Source organism: Sus scrofa, chromosome Y (assembly GCF_054392235.1).
Source record: "Sus scrofa isolate SSC_HxYL_T2T_F1_AM1 chromosome Y, Sscrofa_HxYL_maternal_Yorkshire_Landrace_v2.0, whole genome shotgun sequence".
Lineage (NCBI taxonomy): Eukaryota > Metazoa > Chordata > Mammalia > Artiodactyla > Suidae > Sus > Sus scrofa.
Window position 1 is genome coordinate 1,763,449 of NC_139402.1, and position 22,378 is coordinate 1,785,826.

Consider the following 22,378-nt stretch of genomic DNA (forward strand, 5'->3'; position numbering starts at 1 on the left):
GCCCCCACCACCGAGTGACGGCCACCGTCAGGGGAGGGCAGGGTTTCCAAATCTAGAGACCATCTCAGCACAGCGTGTGTGCACAGGTAGGACCAAGAGCAGCCAGCAAACACCGAGGCCCCTTCCTGTAAAACAAGGGCAGCAGCCTGGCTGGCTCTGCTTTGAGATCCGCACACCCCGACCCTAAACACGTTCCTCCCAAACTCCCAAGCACTACCCGCTTGCCGGGAAGCTGGAAGATGGAGACCAGACAGAGGAAATTCAGAAGCTCTGCAAAAGTTGAGAAACGGCCTCAGAAAAGCAATCCAGTTCAGGTACCAGCAGAAAGCAGTCCTTCCCACCCCAAGCAGCCTGGTCTGACTTGATGGGCTTTTTAGGGGGGGTGACATAGCCTTAACTCCTTGATTGGGGGGTAAATACAAGTGATGAAGAGCCCTGGACCTGAAAAGCAGCTCCTCCAATCACAAAATGCTCCCAGGGCAGCCAGGGCTTTGAACCCCACGGCCCCTCCACTAATGTCGGAGGCACAGACAGAAGGGGGTTTCCTCTGGAGCCCCGAGCAGGAGCGGAGATGTTGACAAGCGGAGTCCTTACAGAACCCCGGGCGCCACGCGCTCACAGCAAACAGCGCTCCCCGACCCAACACCGCTCCCCGACGGTGCCCTGCGTCCGACAACCCCGGGGCTCCCCCGGCCCCTCGGAGGGTCCAGTCCCCACGCTTCCTACCGAGGGGGAAGCTCCCCCCTCGCTGGAGAGGCACCCTGCCTGTCCCAGGCCCGCTAAAACGGCGGGCAAGAGCCGCCTAACAAACTCCCCCAATAACCTCCCCTAACAAACTCGCTAACAAGCACGAAAGCCGCTCCCAGCTGAGGCTCCGGGATCGCAGGCGGCGCCCACCCGCGCCTGCCCGGCCTCGCCCGGCTGCCTGAGGCCCCGGCGCACCTGTTGGAAGGCCTTGAGCCTCTTCTTGAAACGGGAGGGCAGCACGAAGTCGCAGCCGCGGGCCAGCGAGGCCAGCTCCTGCCGCAGATCGGGGTCCTGGCGCAGGGACAGGTCCCGGAGCCGCATGTCGCCTCGCATGGGCCGCCGGGGGCCGGGCCGGGCGCGCTCTCGGGGCTGCGGCTGGCCGGGGCCGGCGGGCTCGGGGCGGTCCGGGCGGCCGTGCTCAGCGCGCTCCATGCGTCGCCCGCCGGGCGCTGTGGGGGCCGGGCCCGGGCCGCGCGCATTCCACAGGCCGAGCCGGGCGCCTGCTGCGGCGCCCCTCCCGGCGGGGCTGGGCCGGCCCGCGCCGGGCAGATCCGAGCGGCGGCCCTGAGCTCCCGCTGAGCGCGGAGGCGCCTCTGCTCTCGGCTGGGAGCCGCGCTCTCACTGGGCTCCGCCGGGCAGGGACCCGGCCTGTTCCCGGTCGGCCGGCCGGAACAGATGGTGCGCAGACGCCCCCTGCGAGTTCCCGGGAGGGAGGGGACTTCGCTCCAGACAGGGGAGGTCTGTGCAGCACCGGGGGACGCCACGGCGCCCGATGGGCCCCCCGAGCCCACGTGCGGCCCTAGGGCTGTTCCCTCTCCACCTAAAGGAGCGGGGCCTGAGGCAGCTCGGCACCTGGAGTTGAGATACACAAACTTTACACTGCAGGCGACACTCTGACGGGCTCGGTCCAAAGATGGGGAGTTTTACAGCTTCCTCGCACCGGACACGACGGTGTAGAGCGCGATGGGACGGTGACACGGATGGGGAGGGGGTGACGCAGACAAGGCAGAGGACGCAGGTGGTGTGGGAAGTGACACAGAAGACACGGGTGGTGTGGAGGGTGACACAGATGATGCAGACGGCGTGGGTGGTCGCATGAGCAGACGGTCATGCACCGAGTGGGGAATGCAGGGGCCCCGAATCTGACATGAGGACTAAGCAGAGACAGGGCCAGGCCCCACCTCTGGACAATCCCCCCTCCCGCTCCCCCAGAGCTGACCTCCGTCTCCACCTCTGAGGTCCCAGGACCCCAGGGCCGCCTCCTCCTACCAGGGCTGACCTTCCCTGCCCTCTCCCCGCCACCCCCTGGACCTGGGACAAAGATGCTGGGGGGAGGGCAGGCCCCCCATCCCCTGCTTCCTGCTTGATGGACTTGTTTGGGGGGTTATTCTTGACCCCTGTTTGTCTCACAGGCCCCCGGCAGAGTTCAGAGCCTGTGCTTCCCACACAGTCCAGGTTCATGTGTGAACAGGAGCCCACGTAGGCACTTGCACACAGACTGCACACGGTGCCTTGTCACAATCCTGGGGGCACCCTGCAGTGCACCCCTTGTGGATCTGGACACACAACAGCCATGTGAGACTGCTGCAGCCGCACGTGGCCCTGACCACACACACACCAGGGGGAGGTCCCCACACGCCAGGTCTGTGTGGAGCTCGTGTTCCATCCAGACCAGGGCCCGGCCCTGAGACTCGCCGTGGCCATCTGGCCGACGTGGTGGCTGCAGTCCCGCGCAGGCACAGAGTGGGACCCCCGCGGGGCTCTGGGAATGCTCTTGCAGGAACAAAGGGGCGAGCAGATGGGGGGGGGGACCCCGCAGAACCCACCCATGGGCTGTCCCGCAGACAGCAGACCCACGTAACCAGCCTGCCTGACCCGGGGCCAGGCTGACCATTGGCTTCTGAGCCCGGGGGGTGATTTCTGGTGGCAAAGCTCAGCACTGCTGCACCAGAGCGACCAGCCCAGGGCAGTGGCACATGCTGGTCACCGGCCTGCCCGCAGGGCCTCTGGGCCTTACCTTTCAAGTCAGCTCTATGTTCTGTTTCCATAGCAGTGCTGGGACCTGCGTGCCCCTTGCTAAGGGTGCAAGACGGCTCCCATACAGGCGCCTCGCACCCTAAACCCTGCTGCAAACAGGAGGGTCGATGCAGGCAGAGAAATGCAACCTCTTATTCATCTGCCGCTAAGTCCACCGGGCAAGGTCAGCAGGTCCTCCAGCTCAAAGGGAACGCACGGGAGAGGGACACAGACCCGCAGACCACGGGAAAGAGCAACGTTTGTCCCCAAGAGCACGGGCACACCCAGCACAGCCCAGGGAGAGGGGCAGAGGTGACGAGGCCAGGCTGCAGGCCACGGGATGGAGCAGGCCTGGGACACCCAGGCAGACAGGGGACTCTCGCAGGACTGCGGCTCAGGGCCCCCTGGCGGAGACCAGCTGCCCCCCTGCAGCCAGGACTTCGGAAGCAGCACCTCCACTCAGGAAGGGTCTGGAACTGCACAGGCTTGCTTCCCCTCCTGAGGCCCTGGCCCTGTGCTCCAGACACGCAAGGCCCTGGCCAGGCTGGAGACACTGTCAGGAGAAGCAGGAAGAGCCTCCAGGGCCAGAGGAGCCACTCGCTGGGCAAATACTGGTGAAAACTGCTCTTAGCAGCGCAAGTAGGACCATGCCCGACCTCGCGGTGCAGACCCTCGGGGGAAGGGACGGCGGGCACCCGGGGGTTCTCCTTGGAGACCTGAGGTTCCTGGGCTCCTTTGGGACCAGACAAGACCCTGCCACACACTCTTCCCATGGTTCTCAGTGTCGGAGCCAAAGGCTGCCCAGAAAACCCAGGACGATACGGCCTGCCCACGACACGGCGTCAATGAGAGAACGGCGACCCCACACCCACTGCTCGGGGGGGCCTCGGTCTGAGGAGTCGGCTGTCCGGGAGGTCGCGGGCCGCCCTGGTGCACCCCTGCCCCGGGTCCTAGAAGGACCCACGAGACCCACGGCAAGAAGCACCCACCTTCACGCACTGTGAGCACCTCCCAAAGCCCACGACACGTGTCCCCCGAGCAAGGGGTGTTGCAGGATATGTTCTCATGTTTCCGGACTGACCTTCGGGCCCGGCCTCCACGTGGCACTGCCAGGGGGGCATGGGGGCTGCACGCCACGGGGCTTCCGACGCCCAGCACACCGGCGCTGGGGTCGGACCTCGACACCCAGGGAAGAAGCGGTCGCAGTGACAGTCGCCGGCATTTTAAGGCAGAAAGGACCTGAACAGTCTTGCAGGAAGGACAGGAGGAGGCACAGGCCTCTCCTTTTAGGAGGCCCGCCCTGCCCGACACCACACCCGCAACAGCACATGGAGGGCAGACCAACGTCCCAAGCGGACACACCAATCTCTCAGCGCGTGAGCCCTCTCGGCCCAGCCACGGGTGGGGTCACCGCCTGGGATCGGCGGGGTCACCCCAGGCAGTGAGGCCAGGTAACGCGCACAGACCGTGAGCAAACACTGCGTGACCACGAGGCCTTGGACAAGCTGGACACCCACCCGCTCCGGCATTTCCCGGCCACCTAAAGGCACAAGGCAGCCCCCTCACCTGAGTGGGCGGCGTCTGAGCACACCTGCAGCCACGCCCTCCGGAGGAAGACAGGGGGCGCTTTCCGGCTGAGGGGGGACAGTGCCAGTGCGCCCACTCTCAGCACTGACCCCCGACCAGATCCAACCCGAGGGGTCTGGCCGGGCAGAGGCCCAGACAGCAGAGACATGACCTCAGCCCCTGATGCACAAAGCCCTCCCTCCGCACCTCCACGGACCGCAAAACTAGGACACAGGGTCCCAAGGTCACAGGGCGGAGGGCAGGGGTGCTGCTGCTGGCGGGAGCGTGTGGAGCGGACACGAGGCCGACCGTCCATTCACGACAGCGTATTAAGGGACTGACACCCAGGTCCCACCTAGAAAACAGCCGTGAGACCCGTCGGCCACATCACAACCCTGAGCAGGAGGGCAGACCGCCCCCTCCCGCACCTCTGGAGATGGACGGCCCGCCGTGAGGACGGCCACGCTCCCCCAGAGACCGGCAGGCCAGACAGTCATCATCTGGACCTCAGCTGCCTTTTCGTGCGGAAATCGACATGACTGTAAAACTACAGGAGTTCCCTCCGTGGCTCAGCAGTGATGGACCCGATTAGTATCCATGAGGACACAGGTTCGATCCCTGGCCTTGTTCAGTGGGTTAAGGATCCGGCGGTGCCGTGAGCTGTGGTGTACGTTGCAGACGTGGTTCGGGTCCCGTGTGGCTGTGGCTGTGCTGTAGGCCAGCAGCTGCAGCTCCGATTGGACCCCTAGCCTGGGAACCTCCATGTGCCGCAGGTGCAGCCCTAAAATACAATAAAACTCTACGGAAGCATAAAGGACCCAGAAAAGCCATCCCAACAATGGTGCACAAAGGTGATGGGGGGGAGGCTGATTTCCAGGTCACTAGAAGGCGTGGCAGCAGGACAGGGACCCATGGCATGAGCACATGCGTACGTGGGATGGCCACCGTGGGGCCACAGGACCGTCAGCCAGGCGCCAACCCAGGACAACGGGAAACCACTTCAAAGACTGACAGCAGAGCAACCGAGTAATCGTCCCAAAGAAACTAACCTCAGCAGCTCACCCGAGACCGCATGGAAGAGTCAGCCTGCACCGATGGCAAGACTAGGCATCCAAGTGCCATCTGTAAAAGTTCCAGCGGAAATCCAGGAGGAAGCCTTTCTGCACGGGGTTGTGGGATTTTTTGTTTTTTTGTTTTTGTTGTTGTTGTTGTTTTGCGTTTTAGGGCCGCACCCGCAGCATACGGAGGTTCCCAGGCCAGGGGTCTAATCGGGGATGCAGCTGCCGCCTACACCAGAGCCACAGCAACACAGGATCCGAGCTGCATCTGCGACCTACACCACCGCTCATGGCAACGCCGGATCCTTAACCCCCGGAGCGAGGCCAGGGATGGAACCTGCATCCTCATGGTTCCCAGTCGGATTCGTTTCCACTGCGCCACGACGGGGACTCCCGCCCTGGGGTTTGACCCTACTGTTTAGATTCCAGATCACACACAAGCGGATATAAAGAAAATAAGTGACAACGGGGACTTCATCCAAACCATAAGCCTCTCTTTTCCAGAAGACACTGTGAGAATACAGGACAAGGTGAGGGACATTGAGAGAGAGAGACACCCCCGGCTGTGAAAGAAATGAGTCGGAGTGGAGGAGGGGGGCGGAATGTCCAGAGTGGAGAATACAGCCTGTTATCACGTGAGGTCCTGTGTGGGGACGGGTCACAACCAGACTCCCTGAAGTGCAAAGCAAGATCGAATTGCTCCAGGGACTAGCAGTTCTGGAGGCCCACTGCACGTCTGAACCAAACAAACTCACAGCGAGAGAGACCAGATTTGCAGCCATCAGAGGACGTGGGGGGTGGGAGCATCAGAAGACAGTGATGCAAATGTCTCCCCACGAGATAAACGGTATGAGGGCTGTGGTGTAGACGGAAACCTAACGAGCTCAGATGTACATTTCATATGAAAGCTCGGTGCGTGAATGGTGAGGTCCCATCCCAAGGGGGAAAAATTCCTTTTAACATTTACTGATTTATTTTGTCTTTTTAGGGCTGCACCCGCGGCACATGGAAGTTCCCAGGCTAGGAGTCGAATCAGAGCTACAGCTGCCAGCCTACGACCCAGGCACAACCTCAACTACCACCTACACCACAGCTCACAGCAACGCCAGATCCTTAACCTACTGAGCGAAGCCAGGGATCAAACCTGCGTCTTCACGGATACTAGTTGGGTTTTTACCGCACTAAGCCACAACCGGAACTCCTATATTTCTTATTTTTTATTTACTTACTTTTCATGGTTGCACCAGAAGCATGTGGAAGTTTCCGAGCTAGGGACTGAATCCGAACTGCAGCTGCAACCTATGCCATGGCTGCAGCAATGCCGGATCCTTCAGCCCTCTGCACTGGGCTGGGAATCAAACCCGTGCTTCCACAGTGACCCAAGCCGGTGCAGTCAGATTCTTAACCCACTGCACCATGGAGGGAACTCCCATTTTTAAAATTTCTTTAAAGTTCTATCTGTATGAGATGAATGTTCACGGAACTTCTGGTGAGAATCATTTCATGATGTATGTAGGTCAGTTCATTATGCGAAACAGCTTAAACGGATAAAGTGCTGTGTGTCAATTACATCACCGTAAAACTGGAAGAAAAAAGTAGATCATAGGCAAAGTCATTCACCAGGAAGGCATTCTGCAAATCCTCTACCTATTGACGGAGTTATATCCAGAAAACGTACAGAAATTACTCCTCGATAAGAAAACTAACCACCCCCTGGGAACACAACAGAGGGTCTGAACAGCCTTCAGCAACACAGCGAGGCGTTCTTGCTGTGGCGCAGCAGCTTAAGGATCCAGCACCTGCTGCAGCTGCGGCTCAGATGGATCCCTGTACACTCAACCTCACTGATGCAGGAAATGCAGATAAAGCCAGAGGTGCCACCAGCGGCCCACACTCCAAAAGGGGGCAGGTCCAATGCCTGGCGATGCTGAGGGCTGGCGAGAATGCTGGCGCTGCTGCACCTGTGCCTTGCTGGGAGGCAGGGGACGTGTGCAGCCCTCGGGAAGACAGCCTGACGGTTCCTTAAAAAGTGACATGTACATTCGCCATGAACACCGCGATGGCTCTTTAGTTCCATCCCTAGGACAGCTGGCGACGCACCTCCCCAGGGGTACTCACAGGGCCGCTCACAGCCCAAGGCCAGAAACAAGCCCCGGACCCACCGGACACAACCCATGGGACCTGCAGCCAGCTGAGCAGCGTGCAGCCAGGAGACAGCATGGACAGCCGTACGCCTGGACTTGGCGAGCGTCACGGGTCGTAACAGATTCCCGAACGCAGCCGGGAAAGGTCCCCCTACAGCCGCACGAGAGCGGTTGACACAGGGGTGCGAGGAGCCCTGGCTGCCTCCGGTGTGGCTGAGGCAGGAGAAGAAGAGTTTGAGCACAGCTTTCGACTCCTAAATGGGAAAGCACCACATCTCCAAAACCCAAGACCCTACTCTTCCAAGAGCCAGAGCGCAAGCAGCCCATCTGCCTTGGACGGCATCTCTGCACGTCCAGTGACCTGGGCCCCCCTCGCCGTGCGACACTGCTGCCCAAAGGCGACACACGGCTGACACACAGGGGGTGGCACACTCTGTCTGCTGTGTGGGGCTGGAGAAGCCCAGGTCACAGTCAGGCAGGACCTCCGCCTGGGGAAGAGGCAGAGCCTGTAAGTGCACGCCTGAGGAGCCCGGGAAGCAAGAGTCACCCTGAAGTCCAAGGACTAGCAGTTGCCCCCATCTCATGACAGACACCACCCAGCACCCAGCACCCAGCACCTGACGGACCATCCAGTACTCATCATCCGTTAGACCACCCAGGACTCCAGCACCTGAGAGACCAGCCTGCAGCCATCACCTGACGGACCACCTGCACCTATCACATAATGGAGACCACCCAGCACCCAGCACCTGATGGACCACCCTGCACCCCAGCACCTGACAGACCGCCTGCACCCCACCTCCTGATGGAGACCCCACGCCACCTTCTCAGGCATCCCCTGGAGGAGTCCTGTTCACACCACTATTGCTCCCTGGCCCAGCTGGTTCCTGGTGCCTCCTGATGATTATGCCAAGGGCATGAGCCACCCCCAAGCTCCACCCCTGCCCGGAGAGGTCCCCCCAGGAGGCCGCCCCACCTCCCACCTCCCAGGACCTCGCGGCCAGCCTGCACGTCCCCTCCCTCTCCTTCCAACGTGGCCTCATGATGGTGCCTCGTTCCTCCTTCCAAGAGCGTGAATGTGCACCCAGAGGAAGCAGAGGAGCAGGGGAAGTCCAGCCCTCGTGTCCCCGGCTGCAGCCACCAGGGAGACAGAGTCCCGGGAGGGAGGAGCCTGGACAGCAGGCTGGTCAAGCTGGTGCAATGGGCATCACAGTCCGGGCGCTGTGCCCAGGCCCAAATGCTGCCCCCAGGCCCGCCACGTCCGAGACAGCCACCCTCTGACCCGCAGGAAGGAGCGGGCAAACCCTGATCGGAGAAGACAGATCTGACATACGACCAGCATGTCTGCTGGCTCCGTTCTCACCCAGACCCACGCAGCCCGGGGCAGGGAGCGACATCCCCTTCTCGGGCGTCCTGGGCACCTCGGGATGGGGAGGCACTCCTGGTCTCCACCCCCAGGTGCCAGGAGCCCTCCCTCAACTGCAACAGCCAGAAACGTCACAGACGGGGCCCCCGGTGAGGTGCTGCTGTGGCCGTGGACGGCACACTCACCTGAGCTGCGTCCTGGCAGCTGGTTTCAGCAACAGCAACCGAACTGTCACCTAATCCTTAAACGTACAGACCTCAGAACAGCCCAGGGTCACTTAAGATAGACAGCGAGCAAGAGGAAGGGCAGGGACTCATTGCAGACCTTCCCACGGTCTCTAACCAAAGCCAGCACGCGGCTCCGAGGACACACCTGACCCCGCCCTGCAACGTCCCCCTCCACCCAGGAGGGAGCCTACAGGACACGGGTCTCACCTCCACCTCGTCCTCACAGCCGGGAGGGCGCACGGCCAAGCCCACGAGCGACGGCTCCCTGGCTGCACTGATGCGGTGCCCGGCCCTCTCAGCGCAATGCCCACGGCCTTCCCACTTCGGGGCCAAGACGAAGAGTGTGGGTCCAGAAGGCAGGTCCCCAGTCCTGCTCCTGAAACCACGGACACCTGTGGGTCATGAGGCCGTCACAGGAGCCTGCTGTCCCCGGAAAGGACAGACTGTCTCTACTGTGTGAAGCAGGGGTCCTCCCGGGGGGGTCCCAGCAGCAGACCCCAAAAAAGGCTAGAGACAAACTCCACCACCACCTCAGACCCTGAAACTGGAAATCGGGACAGGGGCTCAGCAACGGTTTCCACAAGCCTCCCAGCCAGCTGTCCCTCCACCCCTGTCCTCCCCCTCAGGACCCCCCCACCCCACCTCCATCCTCACCAGGTCCTCTGAGCAGGTCACGAGGTCACAGCACTAACAAAGGCTCCGGAAGCCCCCTGTGCTGCGGACCTGTTCCCAAAGTGCCCTCCAGAGCTCCGAGAGCTGCCCTTGTCTGGCCCCGACCTGAGGCCCTCCCGCAGCCCTGCCCTGAGCGCTGATGAAACAAATGCTCCAATAAAACCAACATAAATCCTAGCAATAACGCCATCAGAGGGGAACGCAGGGTACACAGCTCTTCCCTTGACAGCCACTAAACCCCAGGTCCCAAAAGCCCTGGGCCTGAGTCGCCGCCACGAGGGCCTCCCCCTGCAGCACGAAGCACGGGATTCTTGTGGGTGACTCTGCGGGGGGGAGGACGGGCACTATTCCCCCTCCCCCTCCAGAGGTCTCCACCCAACACGGGACAACTCAGGGGGCCACACAGTCTTTGTGGGGCCATGGGGACAGAGCCAGCCTGAGGCTGCCTGCTTGTTGGGAAGCCCCCAGAGGCTCTCCCCGCCTTTACCTTTAGCCCCTCCTGAACCGGGGCCCCTGAACCAGGCCTGAACCAGGACGGACCAGGGCCCCTGTACCAGGATGGACACAGGACCAAACGAGGACTCCGGAACCAGGACGGACCCAGAACCAAACCTGGGCTGAACCAGGACTCAACCAAGGCCCCTGAACCAGGACTGACTGGGGCCTGGCCCAGGGCCGCAGAACCACGCCCTCTGAACCAGTGCCCCCCCAGGGCTTGTCCTGCCACACAGGGCTCCCCCCCGCCCCCACCCTCCGCAGCCTTCCAGGACAGAGCTGTGATCGGCCTCTTCCAGCCGAGCCCCCGCACGAGGTCTGGGAAGCTGGCACACGTGGCCCCGGGCAGCTTTGGGGGAACTCGGGACTTGAGGGCAGGGCCCTGCCCAGTACTGCTGGGGGGTGGGCTGTGGCAACCTGAGTCCCCTGGCCCCTCAGCTGTCCCACAGCCCCTGCTGTGGCCAGTCGGGAGCAGGACTGGCAGCTGGGCAGCATCCACAGCCTGGTTGGGGGGGCCCCAGTGAGCTGCCCTTGGCGAGCCCGCGTGGGCTGCGGGGCCGTGGAGCAGAGGCTTCCTCCCGGTCTGGGAGGCCCCAGAGGACAGGATGATGGCATGGTGCCACCACACGATCCCAGAAGCCTCTGGGCCACTGGTCAGGAAGAGCGGGGTGGGTGACACCCTTCCAGCCCCTCCACCGAGGCAAAGCTCTCAACCGAGGCCACGTTCTCCATGTTTCCCCTCCTTCCTCCACCGAGACTCTCGGCAGCACAATAGGGAAGCCGGAGAGCGAGCGTTCTTCGCTGGAAGAGCAGAACTGAGTGCAGCCGAGCTCGGCCCCATCGCAAAGCCCGCCAGCGGGCCCCTCGAGGCTCTGAGCAGAAAGGCTTCTGCTCGGAGGGCTTCCAGCTCCTTTTCCGCCCCCAGCACAGCCGCCGAGAACACCTACGGAAGATGCGTCAAGGTAAACACGCGGGGTCACGCCTGAGGACACGGACACGAGCGTGTCTCCCAGGCACCCGCTTCCAACCTGCGAGAACACGGCCTCACATCCTGCGAAAACCAAGGGCTAACTGGATCCCCCAAACTACAACGCGGCTGCAAAGAGTTAACAATCTCGACAGACGGTAAACAATGAACAGAGGAGATGCAAGACTGCGCACAGCGCTGCTGGGAGAAGGCGTGAGAGGCGCGGGGAAATGCAAAGACATCCAGCACCCACGGGCTGGAGAACTCCGCATGTGAAATTCATCAACTGTGCCCTAAGTATCAGCAGATGCAACGCCACCCCAACCGAGACTCCAATAGGGTGTTTCGTAGAAGCTGACAAGCTGAGTCTCCTGGAGACGCGGACATGAGAGCTGGAGTTGCCCTGGTGGATCAGCAGCAAACCGGCAGGGATCATTGGCGATTTCATCAGATTTCCTCCAGCTTCCGAATTTCCGAAAGCAAGATCCACGTGTGTTCTACATTCCTGTGTGTTGAACTGGAGTTCCCGTCGTGGCTCAGCGGTAACAAACCCAACTAGGATCCATGAGGATGCAGGTTCCATCCCTGGCCTTGCCCAGTGGGTGAAGGACCCGGCGGTGCCGTGAGCTGTGGTGTAGGTCACAGAGGCAGCTCCGATCCCACGTGGCTGTGGCTGTGGGGTAGGCCAGCAGCTGCAGCTCCGACTGGACCCCTAACCTGGGAACCCCCACATCATCTGCCGCAGGTGGGGCTGTAAAAAGAACAATAAATAGATAAAAGCACAGAGCTGGCCGCACGTCACCTGCCTCCCTCCCGGTGCTTACCCAGCGCCACAGAGAGACAGCACAAGCGCGATCGGGGGGCGGACATCAGAAAACAGACCCAGACTCACACAGCCGCCTGACTTCCGACAATGCAACCTAGTGGCAAAGAAGAGAGAAGATTCCAAAACTGCTGGGGTCCCTGGGTCACTAGTGTCACCGCGGAGCCTGATGTGAAAGGGATCAGAAGCCTGCATGAAAAAGCAAAGCCCAGGAAACCGCTAGGGGGGAAAAGACAAACAACCCTGGAGACCCTGGCAGAGGCCCGCATGTCACAGACAGGACGTTGTCAATAAAAACCAGATGAGAAAAAAATTAAAAGAATCGAAAAATTAACAGCTCGTGCTTTCAAAACACATGTTAAACAAATGACAAAACGGGACACAGACCGAAGAGAAACGCGTGAAACAAAGGCGCTGCACGGGACCCCCACGAAGAGCCCTGGCAGCTCAGAAGCAGAAGCCACCCGGAGCCCCAGGGGGCAGAGGGCCGGGGACGGCGCACATCTGCTGATAACTCACGAAGCGATGCTGCCGTCAGGAGACTGGGAAAGGCAGATAAAACCGGGACACCCAGCACACCCACCAGGACGGCTGGAGTAGGTCCGAAGACAGCCGGGGCTGGGAGAACGTGGATGGCTCGCACGGCGGGGGGAAATGGGACAGACACCCAGCATGGAATCACTCAGGGGCTTTGGGAACGGCTTTTTTGTTTTTATTTTATTTTACTTGGGGCCGCACCTGCAGCATATGGAAGTTCCCAGGCTAGGGTCGAATCGGAGCTACAGCTGCTGGCCAACACCAGAGCCACAGCCACACTGCACCCAAGCCCATCTGCGACCCACACCACAGCTCACGGCAACGCTGGATCCTTGACCCACTAAGCGAGTCCAGGGATGGAGCCTGCATCCTCATGGATCCTAGTCGGGTTCCTTAACCACTGAGCCATGACGGAAACTCCGTTTTTATGTTTTAAGTTAAACACACGTGGCGTACGACCCAGCAATTCCACTCCCAGGTCATTCCGCCAGGAGTGACCCGTCCTCGGGAAGCACCCAGCACCACCCGAGGGGTCCTCGTGTCAACGGACAATCAGACAGTGGTCCACCCGGCCAGCGGGGCTCCCCTCGGCAGGGACCACTAGCAGTCCGTGAAGAAGTAGGGTTCCCTGCTTTCCTCGTGGCGTTTTCTCTACGAACACTATTCCGGAGTTAATTATCCACTTCTTGGGGCAAAAGAGCGCTTATCACTTTGTCCCAATGAAAAGACAGGTCTTTTTGGGTTACGCGTGCCTCAAAATCCAAGAGAAGCAGGCCCCAAGCTGCACATACACCCAGACGGGTTCAAAGCCACCTTCAGGTGCCACACAAGGTCTGTCATTACTTTTCCAAGACTCTTGGGACTTTGAAGAGACAGTCTTTCTGCGTTTCCTCAAAACCCGTTCCTCCTGCTGCTGTCTTATTCTATCTGGTGATGGAAAGCACGGACGGGGGCGGGGTGGGGGGGATCTTTCATCTCCCCCTGCCTCCTCAGCAGCCTCTCATCCCCGTTTTCTACGGCAGGGCAGCCACGACAGGCCCCCCGAGGCGGAAGCTGGCCTCTCTGGGGCGCCACGCCTGACAGTGGTCCTGGGGCAACACCACCCTTCGGGAGCCCAGCAGCCAGCCATGACGCACATCCCGCAGCCCAGAACGCTGCGCCCTGCCCAGCGCAGCTGCCCGGCATGGCCCCCGGCTCAGCAGCCCGCCTTCTGGGGTCCGACCGCTCTGGTCTCTGAGCAGAAACTTCTGATCTGTTCTGTTCCCAGTCTGTTCATCGGTTCCCGGGAGGTCCACCCTTCCCCCACGCCCTCCCCTCTTAAGTTCAGTGCGCTGCCAGGTCCCACAGCTCACGTCGTCCACAACCTCTCTCCAGGGGGAGAGACCCCCCTTCCCTGCTGTGCACACCTATGGGAACTGAACTTGCACCCCGCTGTGGCTTTCTGTCTGCAGTGCACAAGTAGGTGCTGTTGGTGTTCCCGTGGCGGCTCAGCGGGTTAAGAACCCAGGTGGTATCCACGAGGATGCAGGTTCAATTCCTGGTCTGCTCAGTGGGTTACGGATCCGGCGTTGCCGTGAGCTGTGGTGTGGGTTGCAGATGCGGCTGGGATCTGGTGTGGCTGTGGCACAGACCGGAGCTGCAGCTCTGATGTGATCCGTAGCCTGGGAACTTCCATAGGTCGCACCTGGGGCCCAAAAAAGCAAAAAGAAAAAAGAAATACACTGCTGCCCAAATGTCCTTATTGGGGATAAATTAGGGATAAAAGCTCCAGGTTCGGCAGCTAAGTAGGAGAGTCGCTGTGGGTAACTAAACCCAACTGGAAACAAACTCCAGAACCGCAAGCCACATGGGACTGCGTCAAAGACATTTTTCGGTGTGCGGGAGTTTCTTGGGGGGGTCGGGTAGGGGGTACAGACTAGACGTGCAAGCGCCATCACCCCTGACATTCCTCCACCAGCCTCGGCCACCTCGGAGCCACACGTGAGTTTACGCGACCCGAATTACCTGCGCAGGTGTTAGCAGAAGGAAGAGTAACTTACTACTCTGGTCCCTGCGGATCTACGAGGCCCTCGAACAGGTGGCCCACTCCGGGCACTAGAGGCGGCTCCCACTGGGAGTGCGGTGGACGCCGGGGCCGGACTGGGCGCGCCCAGGCTACCGGGGCCGCGAGGTCTGCAGGCCGGGGCTGGGGCGGCGAGCGGGGGCGCGGGCTGCCTCGTGTCTCCTCCGCCCCTCTCGGGCCTGCCGGGCACCTTGATCCTCTGCAAACAGTCCTGGAGCATCGCCTGCGTGCTGGGCTCGCTGAGCCAGCACAGGAAGAGCTCATCCACCTTCATCTTCAGGACCGGCTGCAGGACTTTGCCGGGCGGCATCTCCGGGACTCGGCGCCCCCCTTCCTGGGGGACCCCCTTCCTCCCGCACACGTGCCCGGGACCCGGACAGAACTCGGGCCTGAATGAACCGCCGAGCGGGCTACGGCCGCCAAAGGGGAGTCCGAGGGAGTCGTGATTCGGGGCCAGAGGAGGAGGCGGGGCCCGGCAGAGTCAGGGTTCCGGACCGGAGGTCCCGGGTGAAGGCGGCCGGCCGGCGGGGGTCGCGGGTCTGGGGTCCTGGGTCCGGGGTCCTGGGTCCGGGGCGAGCGGCGCCGGCCGGGTGGGGCTCCTGCGCAAGGGGTGGGGGGCGGCGCCCCGCCCCGGGGCTGCGTGGACTCGCGGGGCCCGGGCGAGGCGGGCGTTCGGACCGCAGCAGGGCCCGCCCAGCTCAGGGCAGCTTCAAAACGGGCGCCCGAGGCGCGCGCCCCTAGAAGGTCGCCTGCGTTGTGCGTCACCCGCAACGCGTGGCGTTATCACGATCCTCCCATCCGCGCCCACAACTCGGGCCGGGCCTGTGCAAGGGCGCTGGGGGGCGCCCAGGAGCGGGGTGGGGACCGGGGTGGGGACAGCGGTTGAGGACCGCGGGTGCCCCACTTAGAAGTCGTTCCGCTTTGAGGGATTTGCGGGGGACGGCCCGCGCCAGCGAGGGGCCCCTAGGGCCGCAGCGATGCGGGCATCCTCGGGGCGAGCTCGGCAGGGGGCGGGAGGAGGAGGAGGAGGCGGCGGCGGCGGCTGGGGGGTCGGGCATGCGCAGTGCGCGCCAGCCCAGCGCGCCTGGGAGGCCTGGCAGCGCCGCAGGAGAAGGGAGTGGTACCGCGGGGAGCGTGCGCAGTGCGTGCCTACCGGCCCGGGAACGAGCACGCGCGCGGCGGGCGCGGAAGCGCCCCGAGGCGGAGGTGGGGCGCAGGTGCGGTTTTTAAGTAAGATGGGCCCCCCCATCACCCCGCCAGCCTCGCCTCGACGATAATTCTGTTAATGAAATGGTAATGGTGGGTTGGAGGGGTGCAAGTGCTTTAAAGCTGGCCTTTTAGGATGAGCATGAACCACTCAGAATGGCGAAAAGCATCCATCTAAATCGATAGAGGCGGAATTAATCACCTCAATAGCCTTCGGCCCCTCGACTAGCTTCTTTCAGTTTGTCCTTTTAATAAATCACCCACGCAGCACATATGCATCTCTTTCCCTTATGTCTTGATTTTTTTTTTTTCTTTATTTTAAAAGTCTTCCCTTGGGTTTGCTCTCTATTAGGAGGTAGTTTCAAGTTCTTATGAGCTGGGGTCTCTTCTTCGTATAAATATAGCTACACTCATTGCGTAATACTCTTAAACTATGGTTTTATTTTGTGTGTGTATTGATTGCAAACTTCATTCGCGTTTGTCAACTGAAAACAAAATTTTCTCAAACGTGGAGAATTATATTTCATTTGGCCGCCTTGCTGAAGGCTTCAAGCCCAGGAGGCAGCCTTGCAGATGGCTCTGAGGGAGGGTTGGGGAGGAGCCAGGATACGGAGAAGATTTTGCAACAAAAACAAGGTTCCTGGGACATTAAAAGGGTACTGTTAATTAAAGAAAACTGGGAGATCCCCTTGAGGCTCAAAGGGTTAAGGACCTGAAGTTGTCTCTCTGAGGATGCAAGGCTGGCTTCCTTAACCCATCCATCAGTGGGTGAAGGAGTTGGCATTGCCGAAAGCTGTGGCGTTAACTTCACAGGTGGAGCTCGGCCATAAAAAGAAAAACAAAAAGAGAGCTTGACATTTCAACTTAATAAATTTAGCCTTTTTCTATTATGGGAAGATGCTAGAATCTGGGCCCATGGAAATCACTCCTTGTTGGCTCCTTAAATCTCTAAGTGCAGCCAGAGCCCTAATTCCCCTCCCCACCCCGCCCCCAATCCCCCCAGGGCGGGCGACTGCGGACTGCAACATCCTTTGTTGACTGATGGACCAAGACATTCTTCGTCCAGCTGAAGATGAGGATAAAACCCGAGTGTCCTGGGTCCCGAAACAGCCGTGAGGCAGGAATTCCGGACACTTCTTTCTATTCACGGGCTGACGCGTCTGGAGAGCAGTAAATCCTAATACACATCTCTGAGGGCATCGCAAAACAGACATCTTCTCAAAGAACAAACGTGCGTTTCACTCTGGGTCTTTTAAACGAGCTTCCATTCACCCCTGTGGTTTTGCAGGGGAAGGGCCTGCACAAGACGGCTTTATGCCCCCGGCCAGGCCGAGAGAACGAAGGAAGAGCCTGTGTGTCTGCCAACTGGACGGCAATAAACTCAGAAACAGAACCACCTTCACTGCGTGCAGCCGGGCAGGCTCCCGACCCCAAGGGCCAAGAGCTGCCGTGGGGCCCGAGGCTAGCTGGACCTGGGATGGGCACTGCCACCCTCCAGACAGACACGGGGAGCTCTGCTGGCTACTCTACATTCCAGCGGTGGCAGGAGAGCCTCAGCATGGGGGTTGGGGGTGGAGTTTGCTCCTTATCTCAGAGAGACAGAGTGGGTAATGGCTTGAAGCAAGATCTTAACTCTCTGCTCAGGAATTGAAACTGAGCAGCCAGGATGAAAACCAGGGACTTAGCCGCTAGACCAGATAGAGGCTGTGAAACTGACAGCACTAACGGCCTCAACCAGGCCAGAACCCAGATTGGGCCTTGAACCTACGTGCCGGGACTTGAACCCGGCCAGAACCTAGATTGGGCCTTGAACCCACATGCCGGGACTTGAACCCGGCCAGAACCCATACTGGGCCTTGAGCCCACGTGCCAGGACTTGAACCCGGCCAGAACCCATACTGGGCCTTGAACCTACGTGCCGGGACTTGAACCCGGCCAGAACCCATACTGGGCCTTGAACCCACGTGCCGGGACTTGAACCAACGTGCTGGGACTCGAACCCGGCCAGAACCTAAATTGGGCCTTGAACCCACGTGCCGGGACTTGAACCCAGCCAGAACCTAAATTGGGCCTTGAACCCATGTGCTGGGACTTGAACCCGGCCAGAACCCATACTGGGCCTTGAACCCACGTGCCGGGACTTGAACCCGGCCAGAACCCATACTGGGCCTTGAGCCCACGTGCCGGGACTTGAACCCGGCCAGAACCCATACTGGGCCTTGAGCCCACGTGCCGGGACTTGAACCCGGCCAGAACCTAGATTGGGCCTTGAACCCACGTGCCGGAACTTGAACCCGGCCAGAACCCATACTGGGACTTGAGCCCACGTGCCGGGACTTGAACCCGGCCAGAACCCATACTGGGCCTTGAATCCACGTGCCAGGACTTGAACCCGGCCAGAACCCATACTGGGACTTGAACCCGGCCAGAACCTAGATTGGGCCTTGAACCCACATACCGGGACTTGAACCCGGCCAGAACCCATTCTGGGCCTTGAACCCACGTGCCGGGACTTGAACCCAGCCAGAACCCATTCTGGGCCTTGAACCCACATGCCGGGACTTAAACCCGGCCAGAACCCATACTGGGCCTTGAACCCACGTGCCGGGACTTGAACCCAGCCAGAACCCATACTGGGCCTTGAATCCACGTGCCGGGACTTGAACCCATGTGCTGGGACTTGAACCCGGCCAGAACCTAAATTGGGCCTTGAACCCACGTGCCGGGACTTGAACCCAGCCAGAACCCATACTGGGCCTTGAACCCACGTGCCGGGACTTGAACCCAGCCAGAACCCATACTGGGCCTTGAGCCCACGTGCCGGGACTTGAACCCGGCCAGAACCCATACTGGGCCTTGAGCCCACGTGCCGGGACTTGAACCCGGCCAGAACCCATACTGGGACTTGAGCCCACGTGCCGGGACTTGAACCCGGCCAGAACCCATACTGGGCCTTAAACCCGGCCAGAACCTAGTTTGGGCCTTGAACCCATGTGCTGGGACTTGAACCCGGCCAGAACCTAAATTGGGCCTTGAACCCACGTGCCGGGACTTGAACCCAGCCAGAACCCATACTGGGCCTTGAACCCACGTGCCGGGACTTGAACCCGGCCAGAACCCATTCTGGGCCTTGAACCCACGTGCCAGGACTTGAACCCAGCCAGAACCCATACTGGGCCTTGAATCCACGTGCCGGGACTTGAACCCACGTGCTGGTACTTGAACCCAGCCAGAACCTAAATTGGGCCTTGAACCCACGTGCCGGGACTTGAACCCGGCCAGAACCTAAATTGGGCCTTGAACCCATGTGCTGGGACTTGAACCCGGCCAGAACCTAGACTGGGCCTTGAACCCACGTGCCGGGACTTGAACCCAGCCAGAACCCATACTGGGCCTTGAGCCCACGTGCCGGGACTTGAACCCGGCCAGAACCCATACTGGGCCTTGAGCCCACGTGCCGGGACTTGAACCCGGCCAGAACCCATACTGGGCCTTGAATCCACGTGCCGGGACTTGAACCCGGCCAGAACCTAGATTGGGCCTTGAACCCACATGCCGGGACTTGAACCCGGCCAGAACCCATTCTGGGCCTTGAGCCCACGTGCCGGGACTTGAACCCGGCCAGAACCCATACTGGGCCTTGAACCCACATGCCGGGACTTGAACCCGGCCAGAACCCATACTGGGACTTGAGCCCACGTGCCGGGACTTGAACCCGGCCAGAACCCATACTGGGCCTTGAATCCACGTGCCGGGACTTGAACCCAGCCAGAACCTAAATTGGGCCTTGAACCCACATGCCGGGACTTGAACCCGGCCAGAACCCATTCTGGGCCTTGAACCCACGTGCCGGGACTTGAACCCGGCCAGAACCCATACTGGGCCTTGAACCCACGTGCCGGGACTTGAACCCGGCCAGAACCCATTCTGGGCCTTGAACCCACGTGCTGGGACTTGAACCCAGCCAGAACCCAGATTGGGCCTTGAACCCACGTGCTTCGGCTCGAACCCAGCCTAAACCCAGATTGGGACTTGAATCGACATTTTAAATTAGCACTCACCTGTTGTCTGGACTTACTAAGGTTCAGATTCTTTGTGCCTCTGCGCCAAAGGAATTCAGCAAAGAGACAACGTGATGGACAAGAAATAGATCTACTAAGAAAGGATGCTAGTGAGAGATGCAAGGGGCGGGCAGGGAAGCTCTGCCCCCAGGATCTGATGGGCCACAGTTTTCTCCTCCAAGGGGGAGTCGGGGTTGGAAAAGCCTGCCTCTTCCTTTCCAGGAGGAGTGGCTCCTCCTTGGTATGGGTAAGGTGGGTATTTAAATCAGCTGAAGGGCGGTCCTCAGCCTTCTGCCCTTGGTGGACGGAATCCGAATGCAGGCCTCATCCCATCCCCACCCAACGACCTGAAGCAGTTCTGGCACCTCCACTCCGCAAGCCAGCCTGCCTTGGCTGATGGCTTTTTTCAGGAGCAATTTATTAACCTACGGTGATCTCCCAACGTCCCATACGTTCCCCTCGATATCTGTAGTCCTCTCCTGGGACCTCTACAACCACCTGGGCCGACTCCATCCCTATCAGCGAAAGGCAGACTTCCCCGGATTCTTGCCCCCCTGTGGAAAGAAAGAGTGTTTCAAGGAGGCAAAAGACTTGAAACAGATACAAAGTGTATTGTTAGAGACACAGTACCACCTGTGGGAGCGCACACAGAGCAGTAGTTTATGCGTGTAGGGCAGACGCAGCCCAGTCACACGCAGCCAGAGGAGGAGTGAGGGTGCGGGCGTCCCCCTGAATGAGGAGCCAGAGAGGTGATTTAAATCATGGGGCAGTTCTTCCGGGACTTCGTCTTCCTTTGGGCAGGGACCTTGTTTTGTCCTTCACACCTGACTGGACCCGGGGCCCTCCCTGATCTCCATCTTTTGGCCGAGATGGATTTCGGCGCAGAGCATGGTGGGAAGTTTATCTAGACTTGTTATGGCCTGGTACCCTCCACCCCAACTTCTGACCCAGAGCAGTCTCTCTGTGCACGTGGAGTTGGGGTCTCCTTGAGGATGGAAAGTACGGAGGTATGTTACGGGTTTTTTTTTGCTTTTTAGGGCCGCACCTGCAGCATATGGAAGTTTCCAGGCTAGGGGTCAAATGGGAGCTGCAGCTTCCAGCCTACGCCACAGCCACTGCCACACCAGATCCAAGCCGCTCGTGGCAACGCAGGATCTTTAACCCACTGAGAGAGGCCAGGCATCGAACCTGCAGGGATCCTGGTCGGGTTGTTAACCCACTGAGCCGCAGCAGGACCTCCCCTCCCTGGCCTTTCTGTGCTTTGCTTTATTCCTGGCTGGTTTCTTCCTCAGCAGTTCGTTGCCCCATGAAACTTCCTTTTGTACCATGAGAAAGTGGAGGAAGTGACAAGTGCGTCCCGTCTCGGTGGGGTGGCCCCGGCACACACGTTCCCACACTGGACGTTTGCGCCTTCTGTGATGCCTGAGGAAACAGTGCCTTCCTGTCAACCACGGTCACCCCTGAGCCGCCTTCCTGGTGGGCCTCAAACAACCCCAGGACCCACTGCCCCACTTCTCGCTTCATTAAAAGCCACGTGGCTTCAGGGAAAGGTTTCCAGACGCGAAACCCGGGCTCAAATGGCCTTTGAACGTTTTCTTCAACAAAGATTGTTATAGGGTCATTCCTTACACTTCAGATTTTCTGCAATGGGGACAAAAAGGAGGGGAGATCCATGGAATGTTTCCTAAGCAGCAGCTTTGTAGGCAAAATGCCGCAGAAACCTGACAATTAAAAAAAATTTAAAATGAAAGGATCATAATTTTATTTTTCTCAAAAAACAAAATATTTTGTGTGATCACAGTTCACCATATCCCAAAAGGGATCCTTGAAAACCAAAGATTTTAAAATATACTTTACAGGAGTTCCCATCATGGTGCAGCGGAAACGAATCCGACTAGTATTCGTGAGGATGAGGGTTCGATCCCTGGCCTCGCTCGGTGGGTTAAGGACCTGGTATTGCTGTGAGCTGTGGTGTAGGTCGCAGATGTGGCTCAGATCCTGTGTTGCTGTGGCTGTGGTGTAGGCTGGCAGGCAAGGCAGGATCCAAGCCGTGTTTCTGACCTACACCACAGCTCATGGCAATGCCAGATTCTTAACCCACTGAGTGAGGCCAGGGGTTGAACCCGCATCCTTATGGATACTAGTTGGGTTCTTCACCCACTGAGCCACAACGGGAACTCCAACAGAATGTATTTCTGCACTGCAAGCAGTCAGCCACAGCCTCATGGTTACTAGTCAGATTTGTTACCACTGAGCCACAACAGGAGCTCCTATGACTTCTATCCTGAGAGTCCCCCTTTCCTCTTTGGGCAGTATTTCAGGATACTGCCTCCTGGGCTATCCTTAAGTGGACAAAACAAAAGGTGTCACAGCTACCTGTGAGCACAGCCACTCCCAAGGGTGGGCCAGTGAGCCCTGAGGGAACTCAGGG

At 59.9% G+C, this 22,378-nt stretch overlaps 1 protein-coding gene and 1 long non-coding RNA gene across 8 annotated transcripts in view; both read right to left on the bottom strand.

The window, feature by feature from the left end:
* PPP2R3B (protein phosphatase 2 regulatory subunit B''beta) overlaps window positions 1-15,433 on the bottom strand; it is an 81,633-nt gene extending 66,200 nt beyond the window's left edge. For 2 of the 7 annotated variants that reach the window (XM_021081366.2, XM_021081364.2), the window contains exon 1: window positions 14,658-15,433. In XM_021081366.2, coding sequence (XP_020937025.1) covers window positions 14,658-14,990 — 333 coding nt within the window. In that variant the 5' untranslated portion in view covers window positions 14,991-15,433. Of the gene's footprint in view, window positions 1-942; window positions 1,219-2,687; window positions 4,372-14,622 lie in introns of those variants that run through there. The other 5 variants (XM_021081367.2, XM_021081365.2, XM_021081369.2 and 2 more) reach the window with 4 other exon arrangements.
* LOC146394322 (uncharacterized) lies at window positions 6,829-13,785 on the bottom strand. Its single transcript, XR_014836230.1, has 2 exons — window positions 13,020-13,785; window positions 6,829-11,813 (listed from the first exon to the last, which is right to left on the bottom strand). It is a non-coding gene; the product is annotated as an uncharacterized LOC146394322 (long non-coding RNA).
* Window positions 15,434-22,378: the final 6,945 nt, after the last annotated feature.